This window comes from Carassius carassius, chromosome 37 (assembly GCF_963082965.1).
Source record: "Carassius carassius chromosome 37, fCarCar2.1, whole genome shotgun sequence".
NCBI classification, from domain to species: Eukaryota; Metazoa; Chordata; class Actinopteri; order Cypriniformes; family Cyprinidae; genus Carassius; species Carassius carassius.
The window spans coordinates 23809343-23826559 of record NC_081791.1 but is presented as its reverse complement, the minus strand read 5'-3'; the positions used below and the strand labels follow the sequence as shown (position 1 = coordinate 23826559).

Genomic DNA, 17217 nt, shown 5'->3' with positions numbered 1-17217 from the left:
CCCAGTACTCTTCTGATGACACTAACACTAGTGCCGCCCTCTCTTGTTTTGTAGCGTAAAGTCCTGCTTCCAAAACATGGAGATCTGCAAGCGCAGGTGTACCGCCTTCGACAACAAGAACCTGTTCGCCAGCCACAACACCCCCAGCGCAGCTGCCAACCTCACCGTCACCTTCAGCAGTCAACTCAATCAGCACAGCCAGGTATGTGGGACAGCACAGATGCATTATGGGAAATTTTTATTTGTTTGTAATGCATTTCCTTTCAGTTTGTTGCTCGTGGTGGCTCGTTTTATTTTTTTTATCAAACTACTCTAGTGTTTTAAAGGGATAGTTCACCTAAAAATGACAGTTCTGTCATCATTTTGTCACTCTCATGACATTCCAAACTACTTGATTTTTCTGTGAAAGACAAGAATGATTTTTGACGAAGCTCTTTTTCATATGTCATCATTTTATAGTGGCCAATCTCCAAATATGATGGAAAAACTCCCACATATTTAATCTGTATGACTCAAGTGTTCTGAATTGATATAATTGCTGTAGGTTTGTGAACCGCTGCAACTGAATCACTGAATCAGTGGGTTGAAGGGCTAAGAATCTGATAAGTCTGATTCATTCACCAATCAGACTGATCCTCATCTCATATTCAGCTCATTTGACTCGTGAGGTAACAGCTCACTATATTACCAGTGAATTTAGATATAAAACTTTGGTTTCTTCTTGACAATGTTATCGTATCATGTAGGGATGCCCCGATCAGGTTTTTTTGTACTCGAGTCCGAGTCATTTGATTTTGAGTATCTGCCGATACCGAGTTCCGATCCGATACTTCTATAATACATAAAAAAAGAATAAAGAAGAGCGAAAAAACAGATCCAGGATCTTCAATAAATTACATTTTGAATATTTTAAATAGGCTAGTAAAAATATTTCAAAATCTTACTGTTTTGCTGTACTTTGGATCAAATAAATGCAGGCTTGGTGAATGGAAAGGACCTCTTAAAAAAAAAAAAAAAACCTTAAGCTTACTGTTCAAAAACTTCTGACTGGTAGTATAGGCAACTTTATTTTTTCTCTAATTTCTAGCTTTTAATTGGCTTAGAAATCTATAAATGCTGGACAATAACAAATAATAATGATTTGTTTATATACTACAAACACTGTTTATCACATAATAATGCAGAATAGTTTCTATACTGTAATAAATACTATGTCAATCAGCACTGCATTGTTCATACTTTATTTATCACCTGCTGGAGATGACTTGAAGAACAATTTATTGTCGTGATCGTATATTAACGTCTTCGTGTTTGAATAAGTTTCTGTTTTCCTGTGAGCACCACAGCATAGCTGGACGCTTTTGTCCATATTAGGAGTTTCCTGATATCAGCGCGAGAGCGCGCTCCGGCTTCGAGTATGAATGAAACACACACTGCATGAGAGTTTAGCGCTCTGTGATGTTCATCTCGCTGTATTCTGAGTCCGAATGAAATATCAGGGTCATGCGCAAACTATCATGACTCTTTGCGTTTGAATCTATATTTATTCACACCAGCTCTTGAAAACAAAGTGATGTCATGCCGCACCCGTTGCTGTTTCTGTGTGGAGTCAAAAGGGTCTAACTCTGTGCCACCGCATAACAAAAGATGTGTTAAAAATTAATGAGAATATATATATATCCGAGTCCTGATCGGGAGGTAACGTCCGATTCCGATCGAGTCTGAAACCACGCGATCGGGCCCGATTTCCGATCACGTGATCGGATCTGGACATCCCTAGTATCATGACTTCAGAAGACTTGGAATATAGCATTTTTATATTAGTATTATTTACATGCTATTATAGTGTTTAATAATATTTTTAATTAGTTTTATATTTTAGGTTTTTGATCTAATATTTAGATATTATATTATATATTTCAGCTTTATTTCAAATACCAAAAAATGTTTTATTAAAAATAATGCACAAGTCATATGAATTACTTATTACTTGAGGTTATAAGTAATATTACTTCAGAACTGTCATTAATAGATGAACTACAGCTTTAAAGCATAGTATGCATGCTATATTAAGATCTTCAGTGCTATTTCTGTGCTTAGTCAAGGTTGTTAAAAATCTCCCTTTCTTTCCGTAACTGCCAGATGGCCTCAACGGGGGGCCAGTCCCTGTCTCTTAGCAGCAATGTCCCTTTACTGAACTACCAGCCTGGTCTGTACCAGCAGGCCACTATAAATATACCAGGCTTGGCTCAGCAGAGTGTGCCATTGCAGGCTCGCCCTACTCAGCTGTGTGCCCAGACAGAGCCCTTCCAGCAAACCCTCATTGTGTGCCCTCCTACCATCCAGGGTGAGCCTATACCTGACCCTGCCTCTCTGTCCAAACCCACTTCTCCCTACACCCTACCCTCCATTCCTTTAGACTCATGCCGCTTCCCGAATGCATGAACTGATTGAATCACTCATGTCTGATTCCCCAGGGCTGCAGACCTCCAATAAACACGCTGGATATCCAGTGAGAATGGAAAACTCTGTTCCTATAGTGCCCCAGAACCAGTCCACCCAGCCACTACACATTCAGCCCAGCATGCTCACACAGGTAGGCATCACGTTGTATGTTATCCGTTTCTCCTTTTACACTGTTTTATATGATCCTTGTTTCTCTGTTCTTGTGATTTCCTCCCTGTTGGCATTTACTTAATCACCTTTTTCCTCTTTAATGTGCAGCTAGAATTACAGTGAAGACTAAAAACCAAAAAGGCAGTTGTTTTAAATCCTTTTTAGTCTGCGTCTCTCTCGCTCGGTGTTCATCTTCAGTTCCCTCTTCACAGCAGTTCAGTCAGTGTACTGTTTGAGTGCGTGAATTACTCCGGGATATTGGTTTGTTTGAACTCAGAGGGAGTGTCAGCCACATTAAAAAAGTTAACAGCTTAAGTCATTTGTGGATTGATGCATATTGGAGACGCGAACCGTTTAAAACGATTCAGTTCGATTTGATGAACTGGTTCAAAAAGATCCGGTTACATCGAATGATTCATTCGCGAACCGGATATCACAAACTGCTTTGTTTTGAACTCTTACAACAGACCCGGAAGAGAAGACAATGCTGAATAAAGTCGTAGTTTTTGCTAGTTTTGGACCAAAATGTATTTTCGATGCTTCAACAAATTCTAACTGACCCTCTGATGTCACATGGACTACTTTGATGATGTTTTTCTTACCTTTCTGGACATGGACAGTAGACCGTAGACACCGCTTCAATGGAGGGACTGAGAGCTCTCGGACTAAATCTAAAATATCTTAAACTGTGTTCCAAAGATAAACGGAGGTCTTACAGGTTTGGAACAACATGAGCGTGAGTTATTAATGACATAATTTTTCAAATTTGGGCGGACTAACCCTTTAAATGTGATTAAACCAGGATCATTTCATATGCACACTGAATTTAACAAATGTCAGTATTTCTGTAATCTGATCTGTTGAAGTTATTGTTTCAGTTCGCACTACTTACCATTCATAAGTTTTTAAATGTTTTTAATAGAAGTCTCTTATGCTCACCGAAGCTGCATTTATTTTTATCAATAATACAATAAAAACAGGAATATTGTGAAATATTATTACGATTTAAAATAACTTTTATATCTGTGACGACACAGCTGTATTTTCAGTGTCACACGATCCTTCAAAAATCATTCTAATATGCAACGTTTCTAATTATCAATGTTGAATGCCATTGTTTAGATTCATATATTTTTGTGGAAACCATGATAAATATTTTTTTCAGAATTCTTTGATGAATAGAAAGTCCAGAAGGACAGCATTTATTTGAAATATTTTGTGATTTTTACAAATATCTTCACAAATATCCTTGCTGAATGAAAGTATCAATTTCTTACAATATATATATTTTTTTTTATTTGCTGACCTCAGCATGCTGACCCCAAATGGTAGTGTATTATCAGCCAAAATGTTTGGCAAAATGTAGCTTTACATGACAATGAATCAGTAGGATAATTCAAAAGCAGACATTTATTCTGTCACCAACCATTATTAATATGTGACTTTGGAAGACACAAAAACAGTCAAGTTGCTACAGTAAGGTTGTTACAAGTCAGCTAGTGAGTCGCTGTCTTTATTGTCAAATGATATTGATCTGTTTTGTATTTGACATCATTTTTCTTCATTTTGTCACTATAACAATGATAATGGTGGTGGAAAGTCTTTCTCCGTCAGCTCAGCCAGCGTGTTGTAACCGTTCCACCCTTTCCTCCGTCCTCAGTTCCTCCACACATCCCTCTATCCCTTCCCCAACCAGACGGTGGCCTCCCTGCGTCTTCCAGTGGCCTTGGGCTCTCGGCGGCTGGAGCAGAGTGCCACCATGCTGGTAAAGCTGCGCCCTGCAGTGTGACACCAACTCCTCTTCTTCCTTCCTCTCTTTTTCTTTTACCTTCCATGCATGTTACATTTCTAGGTCAAATTTCTGAATCGAATGAAATAAAAGATAGCGTACCAAAAAGCTGTTGCCAAGAAATTCAAAAAAAATAAATTCTTTTGAGTTGTTTTCATGGGCTGCATGCAAAAACAATACTATGCGAACAGTGTAGAGTAATTCACAACAAATGACTCTTATGAACTAGTTCTTTGAAATTGTTAAAAAAGATTCTTAAACTAGGTTCAGCCGAATGAATCGGAATGCTTTCTGAATCATCTAACTGCAAGTTATCATTATTTTCATTTCATTTCTTTCATAAATCCAATTTTAATAATAACAGTAATATTTTTGTTAAATATTACTAACGCAGTTTTCGTAAGTGATGTTTTAATTTAATAATAATAATAATGCGAAGCTTTCAATTGAATTGATGTGATTTGCGGTTTATGCTTATTTCTTTAGAAGTTTTATGGTGGAAAGTGGCTGTTTTAGATTTGTTTTCTTCTTTCTTCACCTATCAGTCATGATTTAACAAGGCGTTTGTCTCTTGGACTCGTGCTGTATCTCTTCTGGGCCCCAGGGCTCTATCCAGTGAAGCATGGCTGCTTGACTCTATGCAATCCAAATGATTTCTCTTTCCACAGACCCACTCCTGTAGTAACAAATGTCTCCCCGTTGACTCATTCTCCTTTTTCCTTCCACTGCTAACCAGTAATTTCCTCTCTATGCAGATAAATGGACTGGCAACCGTGTTTCGTGTATTCTACTCTTTTTATAAAAGGCTCATCTGCTCAAACTCTATCATTCCCATTTCCCCTTTAAGCATGAAAGAGTCACGATTAGTCAAGCAACGTAATTGAGATGAAAATTGAAATGGACTTTGTCACTGTGTTGTTTTGTTTTAATGAAGTTCTGAATGATTTTAAGAGCTTGTAGGACAGGGTCTGCTTTTCATGTATGACAGGAAGAGATCGAACACAGTGTTTTATGGTGTCTTGTTTTATTGCTTACGGCTCTTAAATTAATACTCTTGTAGACCATAACTTGTCAATAATAAAATACAAGTTTTATTAAAGTTAACAAAAGTTATATCAAAGATACAAAATCAAGGTATAATCAGCTGGTATCAGACATCGAGGGATACTGCACTTGTTCAGTATCCGTCTGTTGAGTCTCTCTCTAAGTCTTTTATACACAGACGTCGAACGCTGGTTCTTCTGATGTCATCACCTGGAGTGCTGCCAACTCCTCTACCGAGGCTTTCAGTTGTTTACTTCGCATTGCTTTAGCCCTTTTCCTCTTCTTTTTCCTCTTAACCGTCTGTGAAATACACCTTAACTACTATATTGTCCATTTAGCATAAAAACTAGTTCTAATACATAAGTGTTTCTACTCTAAATCAGTCACTACATACATTTCATGCAAGTAAGCAGTTTTCTTAATGTTAGTGAAGTTACACAATACATTTTCCATATAGCATTAATCACAGGGTTACATATTTGTACTTAAGCAAAAGCATTATTACTACTTAGGTTATAGTACCTCTGTTTATAGCAAATTAAGCATTAATCAAGACAGTACAATTGCAAAATCATCATCTCCGTTAACAACAGACAGACTGGAGGGGCCATGCTGAATATGCTCATTATGCTATATCTGTCAATCAAAGTTTAATAACTCAATGTTTTAAGGCTTGTTTACACTAAGATTCACCACAAATAGAGTGAAAAGGAGCTATATGAAAAGCAATTGTTGACAAAATGGGAGTGTGTGCATTCCATATTTATATTATACCTGCCCAGCATCATTTTATTACAAAAGCCTTACTATTATTTGTACCTGCTTGGACATTAATGCTCTGGAGTGTTTTTCGAGCTTAAACAGGCCTTGTTGCTCCACATTAAAAGAAAAGACAATAGATTTGAGTTTCTGACAAATTTGTTTTTGTTCAGTTGTCGTTGTGTATGTGTTTTAGCAGGGCTGGCCAGCAGGGACCCAGCAGATCCTCATTCCCTCTTCATGGCAGCAGATGTCAGGCATGGCCATGCACAGTCCCAGCCAGCCTGTGCTGTCCGATTCACCCATGGGCTCTCTGCTCTCAGACAACACCACACAGCAGAACAGTAGCTGGAGGTCAGAAACACCCCTACAGCAGTTTACACTTCAGGTTCTGTTGCAAACCTGGATTCATTGAATCATCAAGCTTTGTGTAAAAGCCTTCTATGGTGCTGTACTCGGGTATGAATGCATCTGGGGTTTGCATAGGTGAATCTCACAAAACCTTTCAAAAGTTTCACCTCAAAATCAAAATATTGTTATTAATTAATAATTATAATACTAATATAATAATATAATTAATATAATAATATTAGAATAATATAATTATATATATATATATATATATATATGTATGCATGTATGTGTGTATATATATATATTAGTGCTGTCAATCGATTAAAAACTAACTAGATTAATCACACATTTTTTCTGTGATTAATCGCAATTAATCGCAATAAAAAAAGAAATGTTTTTGTACGTTTTTAATATATTTTTTAATGTAATAATTTCACAGTTAATCAAATTAATGTAGAAACAACATAAAGACAGTATATTTTAAATACTTGTTTAAATGGCATCTTTTTATGAATGAAGGCCAGTATTACTGATATTAATACAGCTACTGATTTTTTATTTATTTATTTTTTTACATTTATTATTAGGATTCAAAAATATAACAGTTTTTAATTTAAGTAAACTTAAAACAATGCTAACATAAACCCATAATAAATGTCATGTTTACTCCTGCCCTTCCTGTCTTAACAGTTAGGAAATATACAGAAATTTAATAAAGTTATCAAAGTTATATGCAGTCTGCACTGCATAAACTATAAATTAAATAGTTAATCCTTATTAAAGCTACAAAAGTTATTTAGTCAAGAGCAGCGAGTCATTTTCTCTGTTCCCTTTGTTCTTTAACTTTACTGACAGGAAGCTTTATTGGCTGCTGTCCCTTTAAGAGCAGACAGACACGCGGATCTCACCGTTTATATACTGTCTATGGATCTCGCCTCATTCTCTCACAACTCTTTTTGTTCATTTTAGACTTTATATAAATCATTTAAGATTGCTCTTATGAGGATAATCGACAAAACTGGCACTTTGGGATGTTTATTGTTAGTTCAAGCGCTTAAGAGAACTGGATTCTGGCGCCCTGTCTATGCATTGTGTGTGTGTGTGTGTGTGTGTGTACGTGTGTATGTGTCACATAAGGGCATTCACAGACAGCGCATTCTCTTTTGTCTTGTCGTGCTTGAAATGTTTAAAAGCATTTAAATGAATAAGAGCGTGATCATATAATGTAAAGCTAGCCAACGGATGGCAGAAAATACGGATGCTGCGTTAATTGCGTTAAATATTTTGACACGTTAAACCAGACAAAAATTAATCGCATGCGTTAACGCGTTAACTTTGACAGCACTAATATATATACATATATATATATATATATATATATTAGGGCTGGGCAAGTTGGGGGTCACAATACTCACTTTATTATAAAACAATTAATTACCAATTTAGTTATAAATATTATGTGATTATTGTAGTTATTGTGTTTGTATTGTTTATGTTATTATTATTATAAGTTGCTCAAAATAGAAGGAAAATATTGATAATATTGTTTTAAATTCAGTTTTTCTATATATTCTAAATATTATTATTATTATTATTATTATATAACAATGAATTCCAGATACTGGTGTTATAATAATTAATATGATTTAATTATTGTAGTTAGTGTTTTTATAATTATTGTTGTTTGCTATTATTATTATTATTATTATTAGTCAGCTCAAAATAGTAAAAAAATAAAAAATGTTGTTTTAATTAAAAATAAATAAATAATTGAATTATTATTATTATTATTATTATTATTACATGACAATTAATAATTACTAATTGTTTTTATTATTATTATTATTATTACTAATTATTATTATTATTATTATTATGGGCTCCAGACTGCGACCAAATGGTTGCATTTTGCGACCATTTTTTCTGCAGGTGCAAATTAATTTTGTGAGTGTGACCACTGTTTTACCCAACTCATAAGCGCTGCCATTTCTGTTGCATATGAAAAACATCCATCGGCAAATGAAAACAAAAGCATAACGAAACCACACTACGCAGATATCTGCTCAGAACAATTATTGAGTGCAGCACAAGCACAACTATTTCCGGCACTTTAAAGCTCTAAAATGATCCAGTTTAAATGTTGTTTTTAATGAGATAACAAAATGGACACTCTTTTAAAATAAAATTTGAAAAAGACATAGAATTATCACTATATCCAGTAGATGGCAGTAGAGGAACACTTACTGACTATTAGTCATTTATTTCCATTGCATTCATTTCTTTTTTTGCTTTATGTTTTTATAATATAACATTTCGGGGGGATTATCAAATCATCAAAATATATATATATAATTTTTTTTTTCTAAGGTTTGCACTTTTCATGTACAGTGGGGAAAATATTTATTTGATCCCCTGCTGATTTTGTAATTTTTTCCACTTACAAAGAATTGAAAGGTCTTTAATTTTTATGGTAGGTTTATTTTAATGGATAGAGAAAAAAATACCGACCAAAAAAACACATTATATCAGGGTTAGAGATTGATTTGCATTTCATTGAGTGAAATAAGTATTTGATCCCCTACCAACCAGCAAGAATTCTGGCTCCCACAGATTGGTTATGTGTCCATGTTGAACACAGATTAGTCCTGCCACTTCTGTATCTTCCATTCCAACCTCTCCCACCACCATTGGCAAGACCAAAGAGCTGTCGAAGGATGTCAGAGACAAGATTGTAGATCTGCACAAGGCTTAAAGACCATCAGCAAGAAGCATGACAGTGACCCAAAAATACCACCAAGGCAACAAAGAAATGGTTCAAGAAGAAGCACATTAAGGTCATGGCGTGGCCTAGCCAGTCTCCAAGACCTCAATCCTATAGAAAATCTGGGAAGGGAGCTGAAACTTTGAGTTGCCAAACAACAGGCAGGAAATGATTTAGAGACGATCTGCAAAGAGGAGTGGATCAAAATCCCTCCCAAGATGTGTGCAAACCTGATGACCAACTACAAAAAAATTGATTACCTCTGTGCTTGCCAACAAGGGTTTCTGCACCAAGTACTAAGTCATGTTTTGCTTGGGGATCAAATAGTTATTAAATTCACTGAAATACAAATCAATTTGTAACCTTTATATAATGTGTTTTTTCTGGATTTTTTGGTTTGTATTCTGTCTCAATACAATAAAATAAATTCCCCACTGTACGAAGTAAGAAAACTCACATAGTGCCTTGAAAAACAAACTTCTGTTCAATATGCGACTAATTCAAGTAAAGAGCGCTACTTTCATAATAACTGAAGTTGTTGGTCAGTTCAGTATACTATAGAAAGAATAATGAGAGTAGAATATTACATTTTTTTTTTTTTTTTTTTTGATTTTGCACATTAATGTTATTACAAATAAAAGTAAATTTTGTGTTATTCCCAACTCCAGCTCAGTGCTTTACTGTCAAATATGCATTACCAAGAAATAAATGTGTTATAGTATTAATAACTGCACTTGTTGTTGCAAAACAATGGTATTTTTATAATTTAATTTTCTTTGTTTTTAATGGCGCTGGTGCCACTGCTCTTAAATGGAGGTCTGGAGACCTGTATTATTATTAAGATTAAAAAATTCTCAAGATTGTAAGTATTAAAATTTTTTTTAGTGAATTTTAAAGTGAAATATGACCCAGGCAGGTTCTTAACACTTTTGCTTGATTCACATGTGCTTTGTTGTCTGATTACAGTGATAAAAGCTAGCGGTGGTACTTATGTTGATGACAGAAAAGCATTTAGCAAATTTACTAAGTGTGAAAACTATTTAAAAGTAATGAACTGGAATATTGCACCCAGCTGTTCCTAGATGTATTTCCTCTTGTTAGCCAATAGAAATCGCTGCAGATTGACACTGGGACTTTTGTTGCTGCTGATTATAATGTAGAACAACATGCTGCTGCGATGAAAACTGATTTTTTTTTTTAAGGAATTGCAAATAGCTAATAACCGGTTACAGTTCTCAAAACAGCATGCATTTAATACACTCTGCCAGGGGTCGACATGGAGGTCAGTGCGATGGGACGCAGCAGTGCTCTGCAGCCCACACGGGGGCAGCCAGAAGTCGAACACAGCAGAGTGGAGCGAAGAGGTCAAAGGTGCGACATGCCGAGAGCAAAGCCAGGTAATGCTCTTAATGAGTGTCTTAAACGAGTGTCTGGATAGATTGGAAAGCATTGCATAATAAATAAGTTGATTTCAAGTCAGACTGTTCAAAATATGGTACTGTGTACTCAGTTCAAATCTGTTTTCTGTCACAGACCCACGTCGTCCCAGCAGCCGACTTCTTCAGTAGCACACAGCTGCGGTGATGCGTCCCAGCCCATCATCATCTGTGACACACCCAGCCCCGCCGTCAGCATCATCACCATCCACAGCGACTCTGAGGATGAGGACGACAGGAAGTTTCCTCCTGAAAGGTGCAACATCACTTTCACATCCCAGTAGAGGGGTGTAACGGTGCATGTATTCATATCGTACTGTTCACAGGGCAAATTCCAATTGGAAGTGATCATCCCTATGCCTTTGAAGGGCAGAGCCCTTTTTAAAATATAAAATGTGTATTTGTTGTGCGGGTGTACGTCAGTGAATCATCTGAAGGACACCGTGCTGCATTTGTCATGGGAACATTCCAGCTGAAGATAATGAGGAAATTAACGTCATAACGGCACGCAAGTCCCCACTCCAAGAATTTGCCCCGTGAACTGTATGGTACCAATACATGTACCATTACACCCCTACATCCTTACATTTTGTTCATTACAGAATCCTGAAAAGAATTTATCGCGGTTTCCACATACCAGATTAAGCAGCACAACTGTTTTCAGCATTGATAAAAATCGAAATTGTTTCTTGAGCAGCAAATCAGAATGATTCCTGAAGGATCATGTGACCCTGAAGACTGGAATAATGATGCTGAAAATTCAGTTTTGCATCACAAAAAATAAATTACATTTAAAATATATATTCAAATAAAAAAAAAATTCTTTTAAATGAATACAATATTTCAAAACAATGTTTCCTTTATTTTTGATCAAAGAATGCCTTGGTAAGCCTTAGAGACATGATTTCAAATGGTTGTTCTCTGGTGTGGCAGCTGTAGTGTGCACCAGCGCACAAACGTCATCAGCTGTGTGACTGTACATGACTCCCAGGACTCAGACTCCTCCACCAGCACCCCTCTCAGCCCCAAATGCCTTCCCAACTTCATTGAGAACAACACTCACTCCAAGTCTCTAGCCGTGGTCGCGCCGTCAATGAAAACACAGCTCTGGGATGGAGCGTCAGGAGGTCAGTGAGACTTACTTCTCATCATCTAAATACTGAGCTTAAACTGCCCACATTCTGCACTACAGCTTTTTCCCTTCATGTCCCTTTCCCTTCCTTTCAGGATACACAAAGGCTGTTACGTCAAAATTACCATTTTAGAATTAACCAGGATTTTTTTTTTTTTTACTGTACCTTTTTATTTAAAAATGACCTGTTATGATTGGTTCACCACTTTACATGTGAAATGAGTAAGAACAAGTTGTTGAATATTGAATAGACTTGGATATACAGTACATATGTAAGTGGTCATATGATAATGTGTTACAGATTTGACCCTTTAAGATCTTTTTCTTTTTCTGTATTTGTAGAGCAAAGTGCTAATACTTCTGGGAAGTCAAAGAAAAGAATGGCCTCACAGTCCAGCGACCGGCATCAGAGAGCAGCATCGAACCGATCTCAGCCTCTCAACCTGAGCCAGGTACATCTGTACAGGTCCACTCCGCTTTTTAAAGACCACATGACATCAGAATTCAACTTTGTGGCTTTTAGTCGATGTCTGTTAACTTCGAGGTCATCTGATGTCAAAGGTGTGGGTTAGTGTGTGTTTTGTTCTTTTTAAGAAATGAATACTTTTATTCAGCAAGGATGCATTGATCAAATTAATAAAAAGTGAGAGTAAAGACATTAATAATGTTACAAAAGTGTTCTATTTCAAAAGCATTTTTAAATGCTGTTTTTTTTTTTTTTACTTTCTGTTCATTAAAGAATCCTGATAAAATGTATCATGGTTTAAATAAAAATATTAAGCAGCACAATTTCTTTTAACATTGATAAAAAAATTATAAAATAATTTTTACTATTATTAATTATTATTTTTGATTAATTATTAATAAATGGTTTTAATGATCAGTGTCGCTTTTTGCTGCTTAATATTTTTATGGAAACAATGATCATTTTCTTGGATTCTTTTATGAACACAAAGTTCAAAAAAAAATATTTGAAGTTTTTATTTGAAATCAAAATCTTTTGTAATAAGTGTCTCTTTACTCTCATATTTGATTATTTTAATTAATCCTTTCCCTTTTTTAAATCTTACTGTCACTTTTAAACAGTTTAATACATCTTTGCTGAATAAAAAAAAATAATTGTATAGCTCATGTGACATTGAAGACTGGAATAATTCCAAATTCAGCTTTGCATCACGGGAATAAATTGCATTTTTATATATTTATATACAATAGTTCTTTTAAATTGTAATAATATTTCATATAATTGCTGTTTTTATTGTTTATTATTTTGAATTTAAAAAAATGCAGCCTTGGTGAGTATAAGAGAATTAAAATATAAATAATAATGATAATAATAAAGATAATAATAATCATCTATACAGGTAGAGTATCTGGCTTAGCTTCCTGTTTCGACAGCAAACACAACATGAGATTAAAAGAAAATAGTATGCCTTACCATTTCTAAGGGTGATTTCATGGCTAAATTTTGTGTATTTTTTTTTTCTTCAACTGAGTAATCAGGGTATTCTTTATGCTTTGATTGACTCTGCGGTTCACTCAACAGACGCAGCAATCAATGATGTCATCCCACGATCGTGCAGGGGGCGGATCCCTGAGACGCCAGCCCACCTACCCCCCTACAGGCCCCTCCCACTCCTACAGGCTTCATGAAACATCGCTCTTTGGCTCCGCCTCCAGTCTGTACGCATACCCTGCATCTGCAGCCCTGGCCTCTGTGTCGCAGGCCGTGGACCAGCTGCACAATTCAGCCGGTTCCTCCTGTTCCTCTTCCTCTGGCCGGCACACATGCACCGCCGGGCCGTACTCGGCCTCTCTGAGCCTTCTGCAGAAGAACAGTGCCATGGGCGTCATGTGTCCGGCTTCAGCTCCGTACCAGCAACAGCAGCTGTCCACACCGTCCTACCAGCGGTCTGCGGCGTTCCCCCTCAGCCAGAGGAAACTCAAGCAGTACCCGTACCTGTGAGGAGCATCTGTGTGCGTTGATGTATGGAATATGCCAGGATGGTGTCATGGATGTTCATGTGGAAATGCAGTTTTAACCTTGTATATTTAATTTTAGTGTTTTATTTTCTTTTATGCATTTCAGTGGAGCACGTCTTGCATTTTAGATCATTTCAAACCATGTCATTAACACAAAACATTTGGCTGTTTCTTAAAATATCACCTGCAGAGAAGCCTCTGGATGTCCAGAAGAAACAAATGTTAAAGATATTTTAAAAAAGGCCACTTTTTTTAATCATGGAGGAATTTAATCTGATTTGATTTGGTAATTAGAGAATTATATTTCTCAAATATTTCAGCTGTCTTTGGGATGTGCGTCAGCAGACAAAGAACAGCTAAAATTATATTTATAAACCTTTCATTGATGCTTGCCCAATTATAAAAATGTGTTGAAATGATACATAAGTGACGTCTCTTTGACAACACTAAAGCATTCTTTTGGCAGACCCAAATTTTATATTTGGGATGATTACGTTTGCAACATATTTTTAAGTGACGGCAGCATGACACAGGATTTCATCATCACTGACTAGAAACTGAACAAGTCAAAATATCAGGAGAAAGTCAGCTAAATATGATACACAGCACAGCAGTTTATATATATCACATTTATGCTGAAATGTATTTCCTGTTGTTTATTATTATTATCAAACAGTCCTGTTTACTCAGTAACCATATGAATATGTTTTGAAATAGTCTTTTTTATATGTATAATGTTTAATAAGTGACATTTTATTTCCATATACATTTTTGTGTCAGAGCTGTCTAGTTGCACACTAAATAATCAAGGTTTTGCTGTATAACTTTCACTGTGCTTTATTTATTTACTGAAGAAATGTGGTCTTCTAATGAGTTGTGTAAAACCTAAAAATAATTGTGCTTTCTTTTAAATCATTTTAATTCTCTTCAACTTTGTATTATTTTTTTACATTGGTTTAAAAGTATCCTCTTGTTCGACTAGCACTTATGTTTATGATTTGATTTGTATGTTATGTTTTATGAGTGGATTTGTCAGCGTGATTTGTCAGGATGGTTACTTGTCATTTGTTCTGTAATGTTATCAGCAAAACATGATGTGTCTAAAAGATGATGGTGTGTGTGTGTGGGGGGGAGAACCTGCCCTGTTTGCACAGTGAAATCAGAGCAGAATCTCACAGATTATCAGACTATTTGGTTAGCACTTAAACAGATGGTTAACATGTTAGCTGTTCATCTCAGTTGATCTTGACTGAGCTTGTCTGGTGAATGTTTCCGGGGTTCTGGCTTTGGTGCAATGATGGCTGTTTATACTGTTTTATCACCATGTGAAGTGGAGTGTAGAGTAGATGAAATCCCAATAAACTTTCATCCAGAACACAGTGTGGGAGTCTGCTGAATCTGAGGCTGCAGTAGCCAGTAGGCCGAGTGATGAATGAAGCCTCTTACTACACTCGTAGCGCTGGCTTTATTTTTATCATCTCTCTAAGGGTAATGTGTTTTGGTCATAATCCATTGTCGCTGCCTTTTTTAGAGCCAGTTTGGCTTTCCTCCCACTGGTGCTAAAAGAAATGATGCCTTTACGGACAGGTTGGGACTTGAGCTGTCCTCTGTGAATTGGATATCCATGCATCTATCCATCCGTCCATTCTCCAAACCACTCTTCAAAACAGGTCTCAGCCTCTTTCTCAAAAATAGATTATCTATCTATATTTATCACACACACAAACACACACACATATATATATATATATATATATATATGTTTACATATATGTGTACTGTGTATATATAAGCGCACAAACACACATAGTGTATATTTTGAAAATGTTTACATATACATTTATATTCTTATATTTTATATTATATATATATATATATATATGTTTATACGTGTTTGTGTACAGTATGTGTATATAATATATATATATATATAAACAACATTTTTCTTAAATATATACATGCATGTGTGTATTTATATATACATAATAAATATACACAGTGCACACAAAATTGTTATTCTGGATGCAATTAATCACAACTGTTTTACAGCACTAATATATATATATACATATACACACACACAAGGTATATACTTATTTATTATATATTTTATTACTTTAATTTTTACCATATATATATGTGTGTGTGTGTGTGTGTTTATTAATTTACATGACTTTTCTAGGCTTGAAAAAAATTAGTCCAAATTATTGTGACTGTAGGAGCCTTCTGTCTGTCCACTTCTGCTATCTTTCCAATTTAAAAAAATTCCCTCCATGTTGCTCCTGAATAGTCCCAGGGAGCAAGGACCATGTGCATGTAATCTAAATATTAATTCTCCACAATTAAGGCCAAATATTATGCAATATGCTTACCAGGATCATTAACGCCTAAGTAAATATAAGCATGTGGAAAAACTAAGCCATTACCCATTCTAATAACACGCAGTATTGTCATCACAGAATATGATTAAACCCCGTCGACTCTGTGTAGATGTCTGAGCGGTGTGACATTGTGAAAGGACTCACAGTGGGCTCCTGGCGTGGACACACATCTGCCAGGCGAAGGCTTGTGACAGACGGCCTCCCTGCACCACTGTGACCTCTGCAAGGGCCGCCCAATGATAGTGGCACCCAGGAGGCCTCACGCTTGTAACCTGGAGTGATAATCAATGAGGAGCTAAAACAAAGCTGCATCAGATCATGGTCAAGACACACAGTAAGGAGCTGGAGATTCATGTTGGTCTCACAAGCACAATGTTCTTGTTCCTGAGAGATAAAAAAACCTGCAAAACAGCTTAATACTGAGCCATGACCAAGGAAAATTCGCCAAGCTGCTTCCTCTAGAGGAAAAACGTCAGGTGTAGTGATTTATGAAGTACAGCTCATACAGAAGTCACTTTCAAACCAAGCAGCTTTCTGTTTGTTCAACGATACAAATTTGTGTGAAATCATTGCAAAATGTGTTTGATATATTTTGTCCTGACATGAAATTCCTGATTTTGTGGATTCCTAAATAACCGGATTTCTCCTGGGAAATTTGCAGAACAATGTAGGCCTATGTAGATATAGTTATATCTAATGTAATTGCTTCAACGTACTTATAGCTACTTTATCCAACTTTTTTTTTTTTTTCGTAAGAGTGGGAGCAACCATTTGCAAATTGAATGTGTTTGGCTTCTGCTGTCATTCTACGGAAGCCTGTTTCCGCCACTGATTAAAAAATAAATTAATGTAATTTGCGACTTTTTATATCACAATTCTGACTTTTGTTTTCTCACAATTGCGAGTTATAAAGTCAGAATTGAGAGTTTATACCACACACATCTGAGAAAAAAAAAGTGAAT

The 17217-nt window shown here is 35.9% G+C and overlaps 1 protein-coding gene across 4 annotated transcripts in view; it reads left to right on the top strand.

The window, feature by feature from the left end:
* LOC132118453 (homeodomain-interacting protein kinase 1-like) overlaps window positions 1-15115 on the top strand; it is a 34775-nt gene extending 19660 nt beyond the window's left edge. Inside the window, exons 8-17 of one of the 4 annotated variants that reach the window (XM_059528302.1) lie at window positions 55-202; window positions 2143-2347; window positions 2478-2596; window positions 4277-4381; window positions 6408-6562; window positions 10592-10720; window positions 10857-11015; window positions 11693-11886; window positions 12234-12343; window positions 13438-15115. In XM_059528302.1, the coding sequence (XP_059384285.1) occupies window positions 55-202; window positions 2143-2347; window positions 2478-2596; window positions 4277-4381; window positions 6408-6562; window positions 10592-10720; window positions 10857-11015; window positions 11693-11886; window positions 12234-12343; window positions 13438-13857 (1744 nt within the window). In that variant the 3' untranslated portion in view covers window positions 13858-15115. Of the gene's footprint in view, window positions 1-54; window positions 203-2142; window positions 2348-2477; window positions 2597-4276; window positions 4382-6404; window positions 6563-10591; window positions 10721-10856; window positions 11016-11692; window positions 11887-12233; window positions 12344-13437 lie in introns of all 4 variants that reach the window. The other 3 variants (XM_059528301.1, XM_059528304.1, XM_059528303.1) reach the window with 3 other exon arrangements.
* Window positions 15116-17217: the final 2102 nt, after the last annotated feature.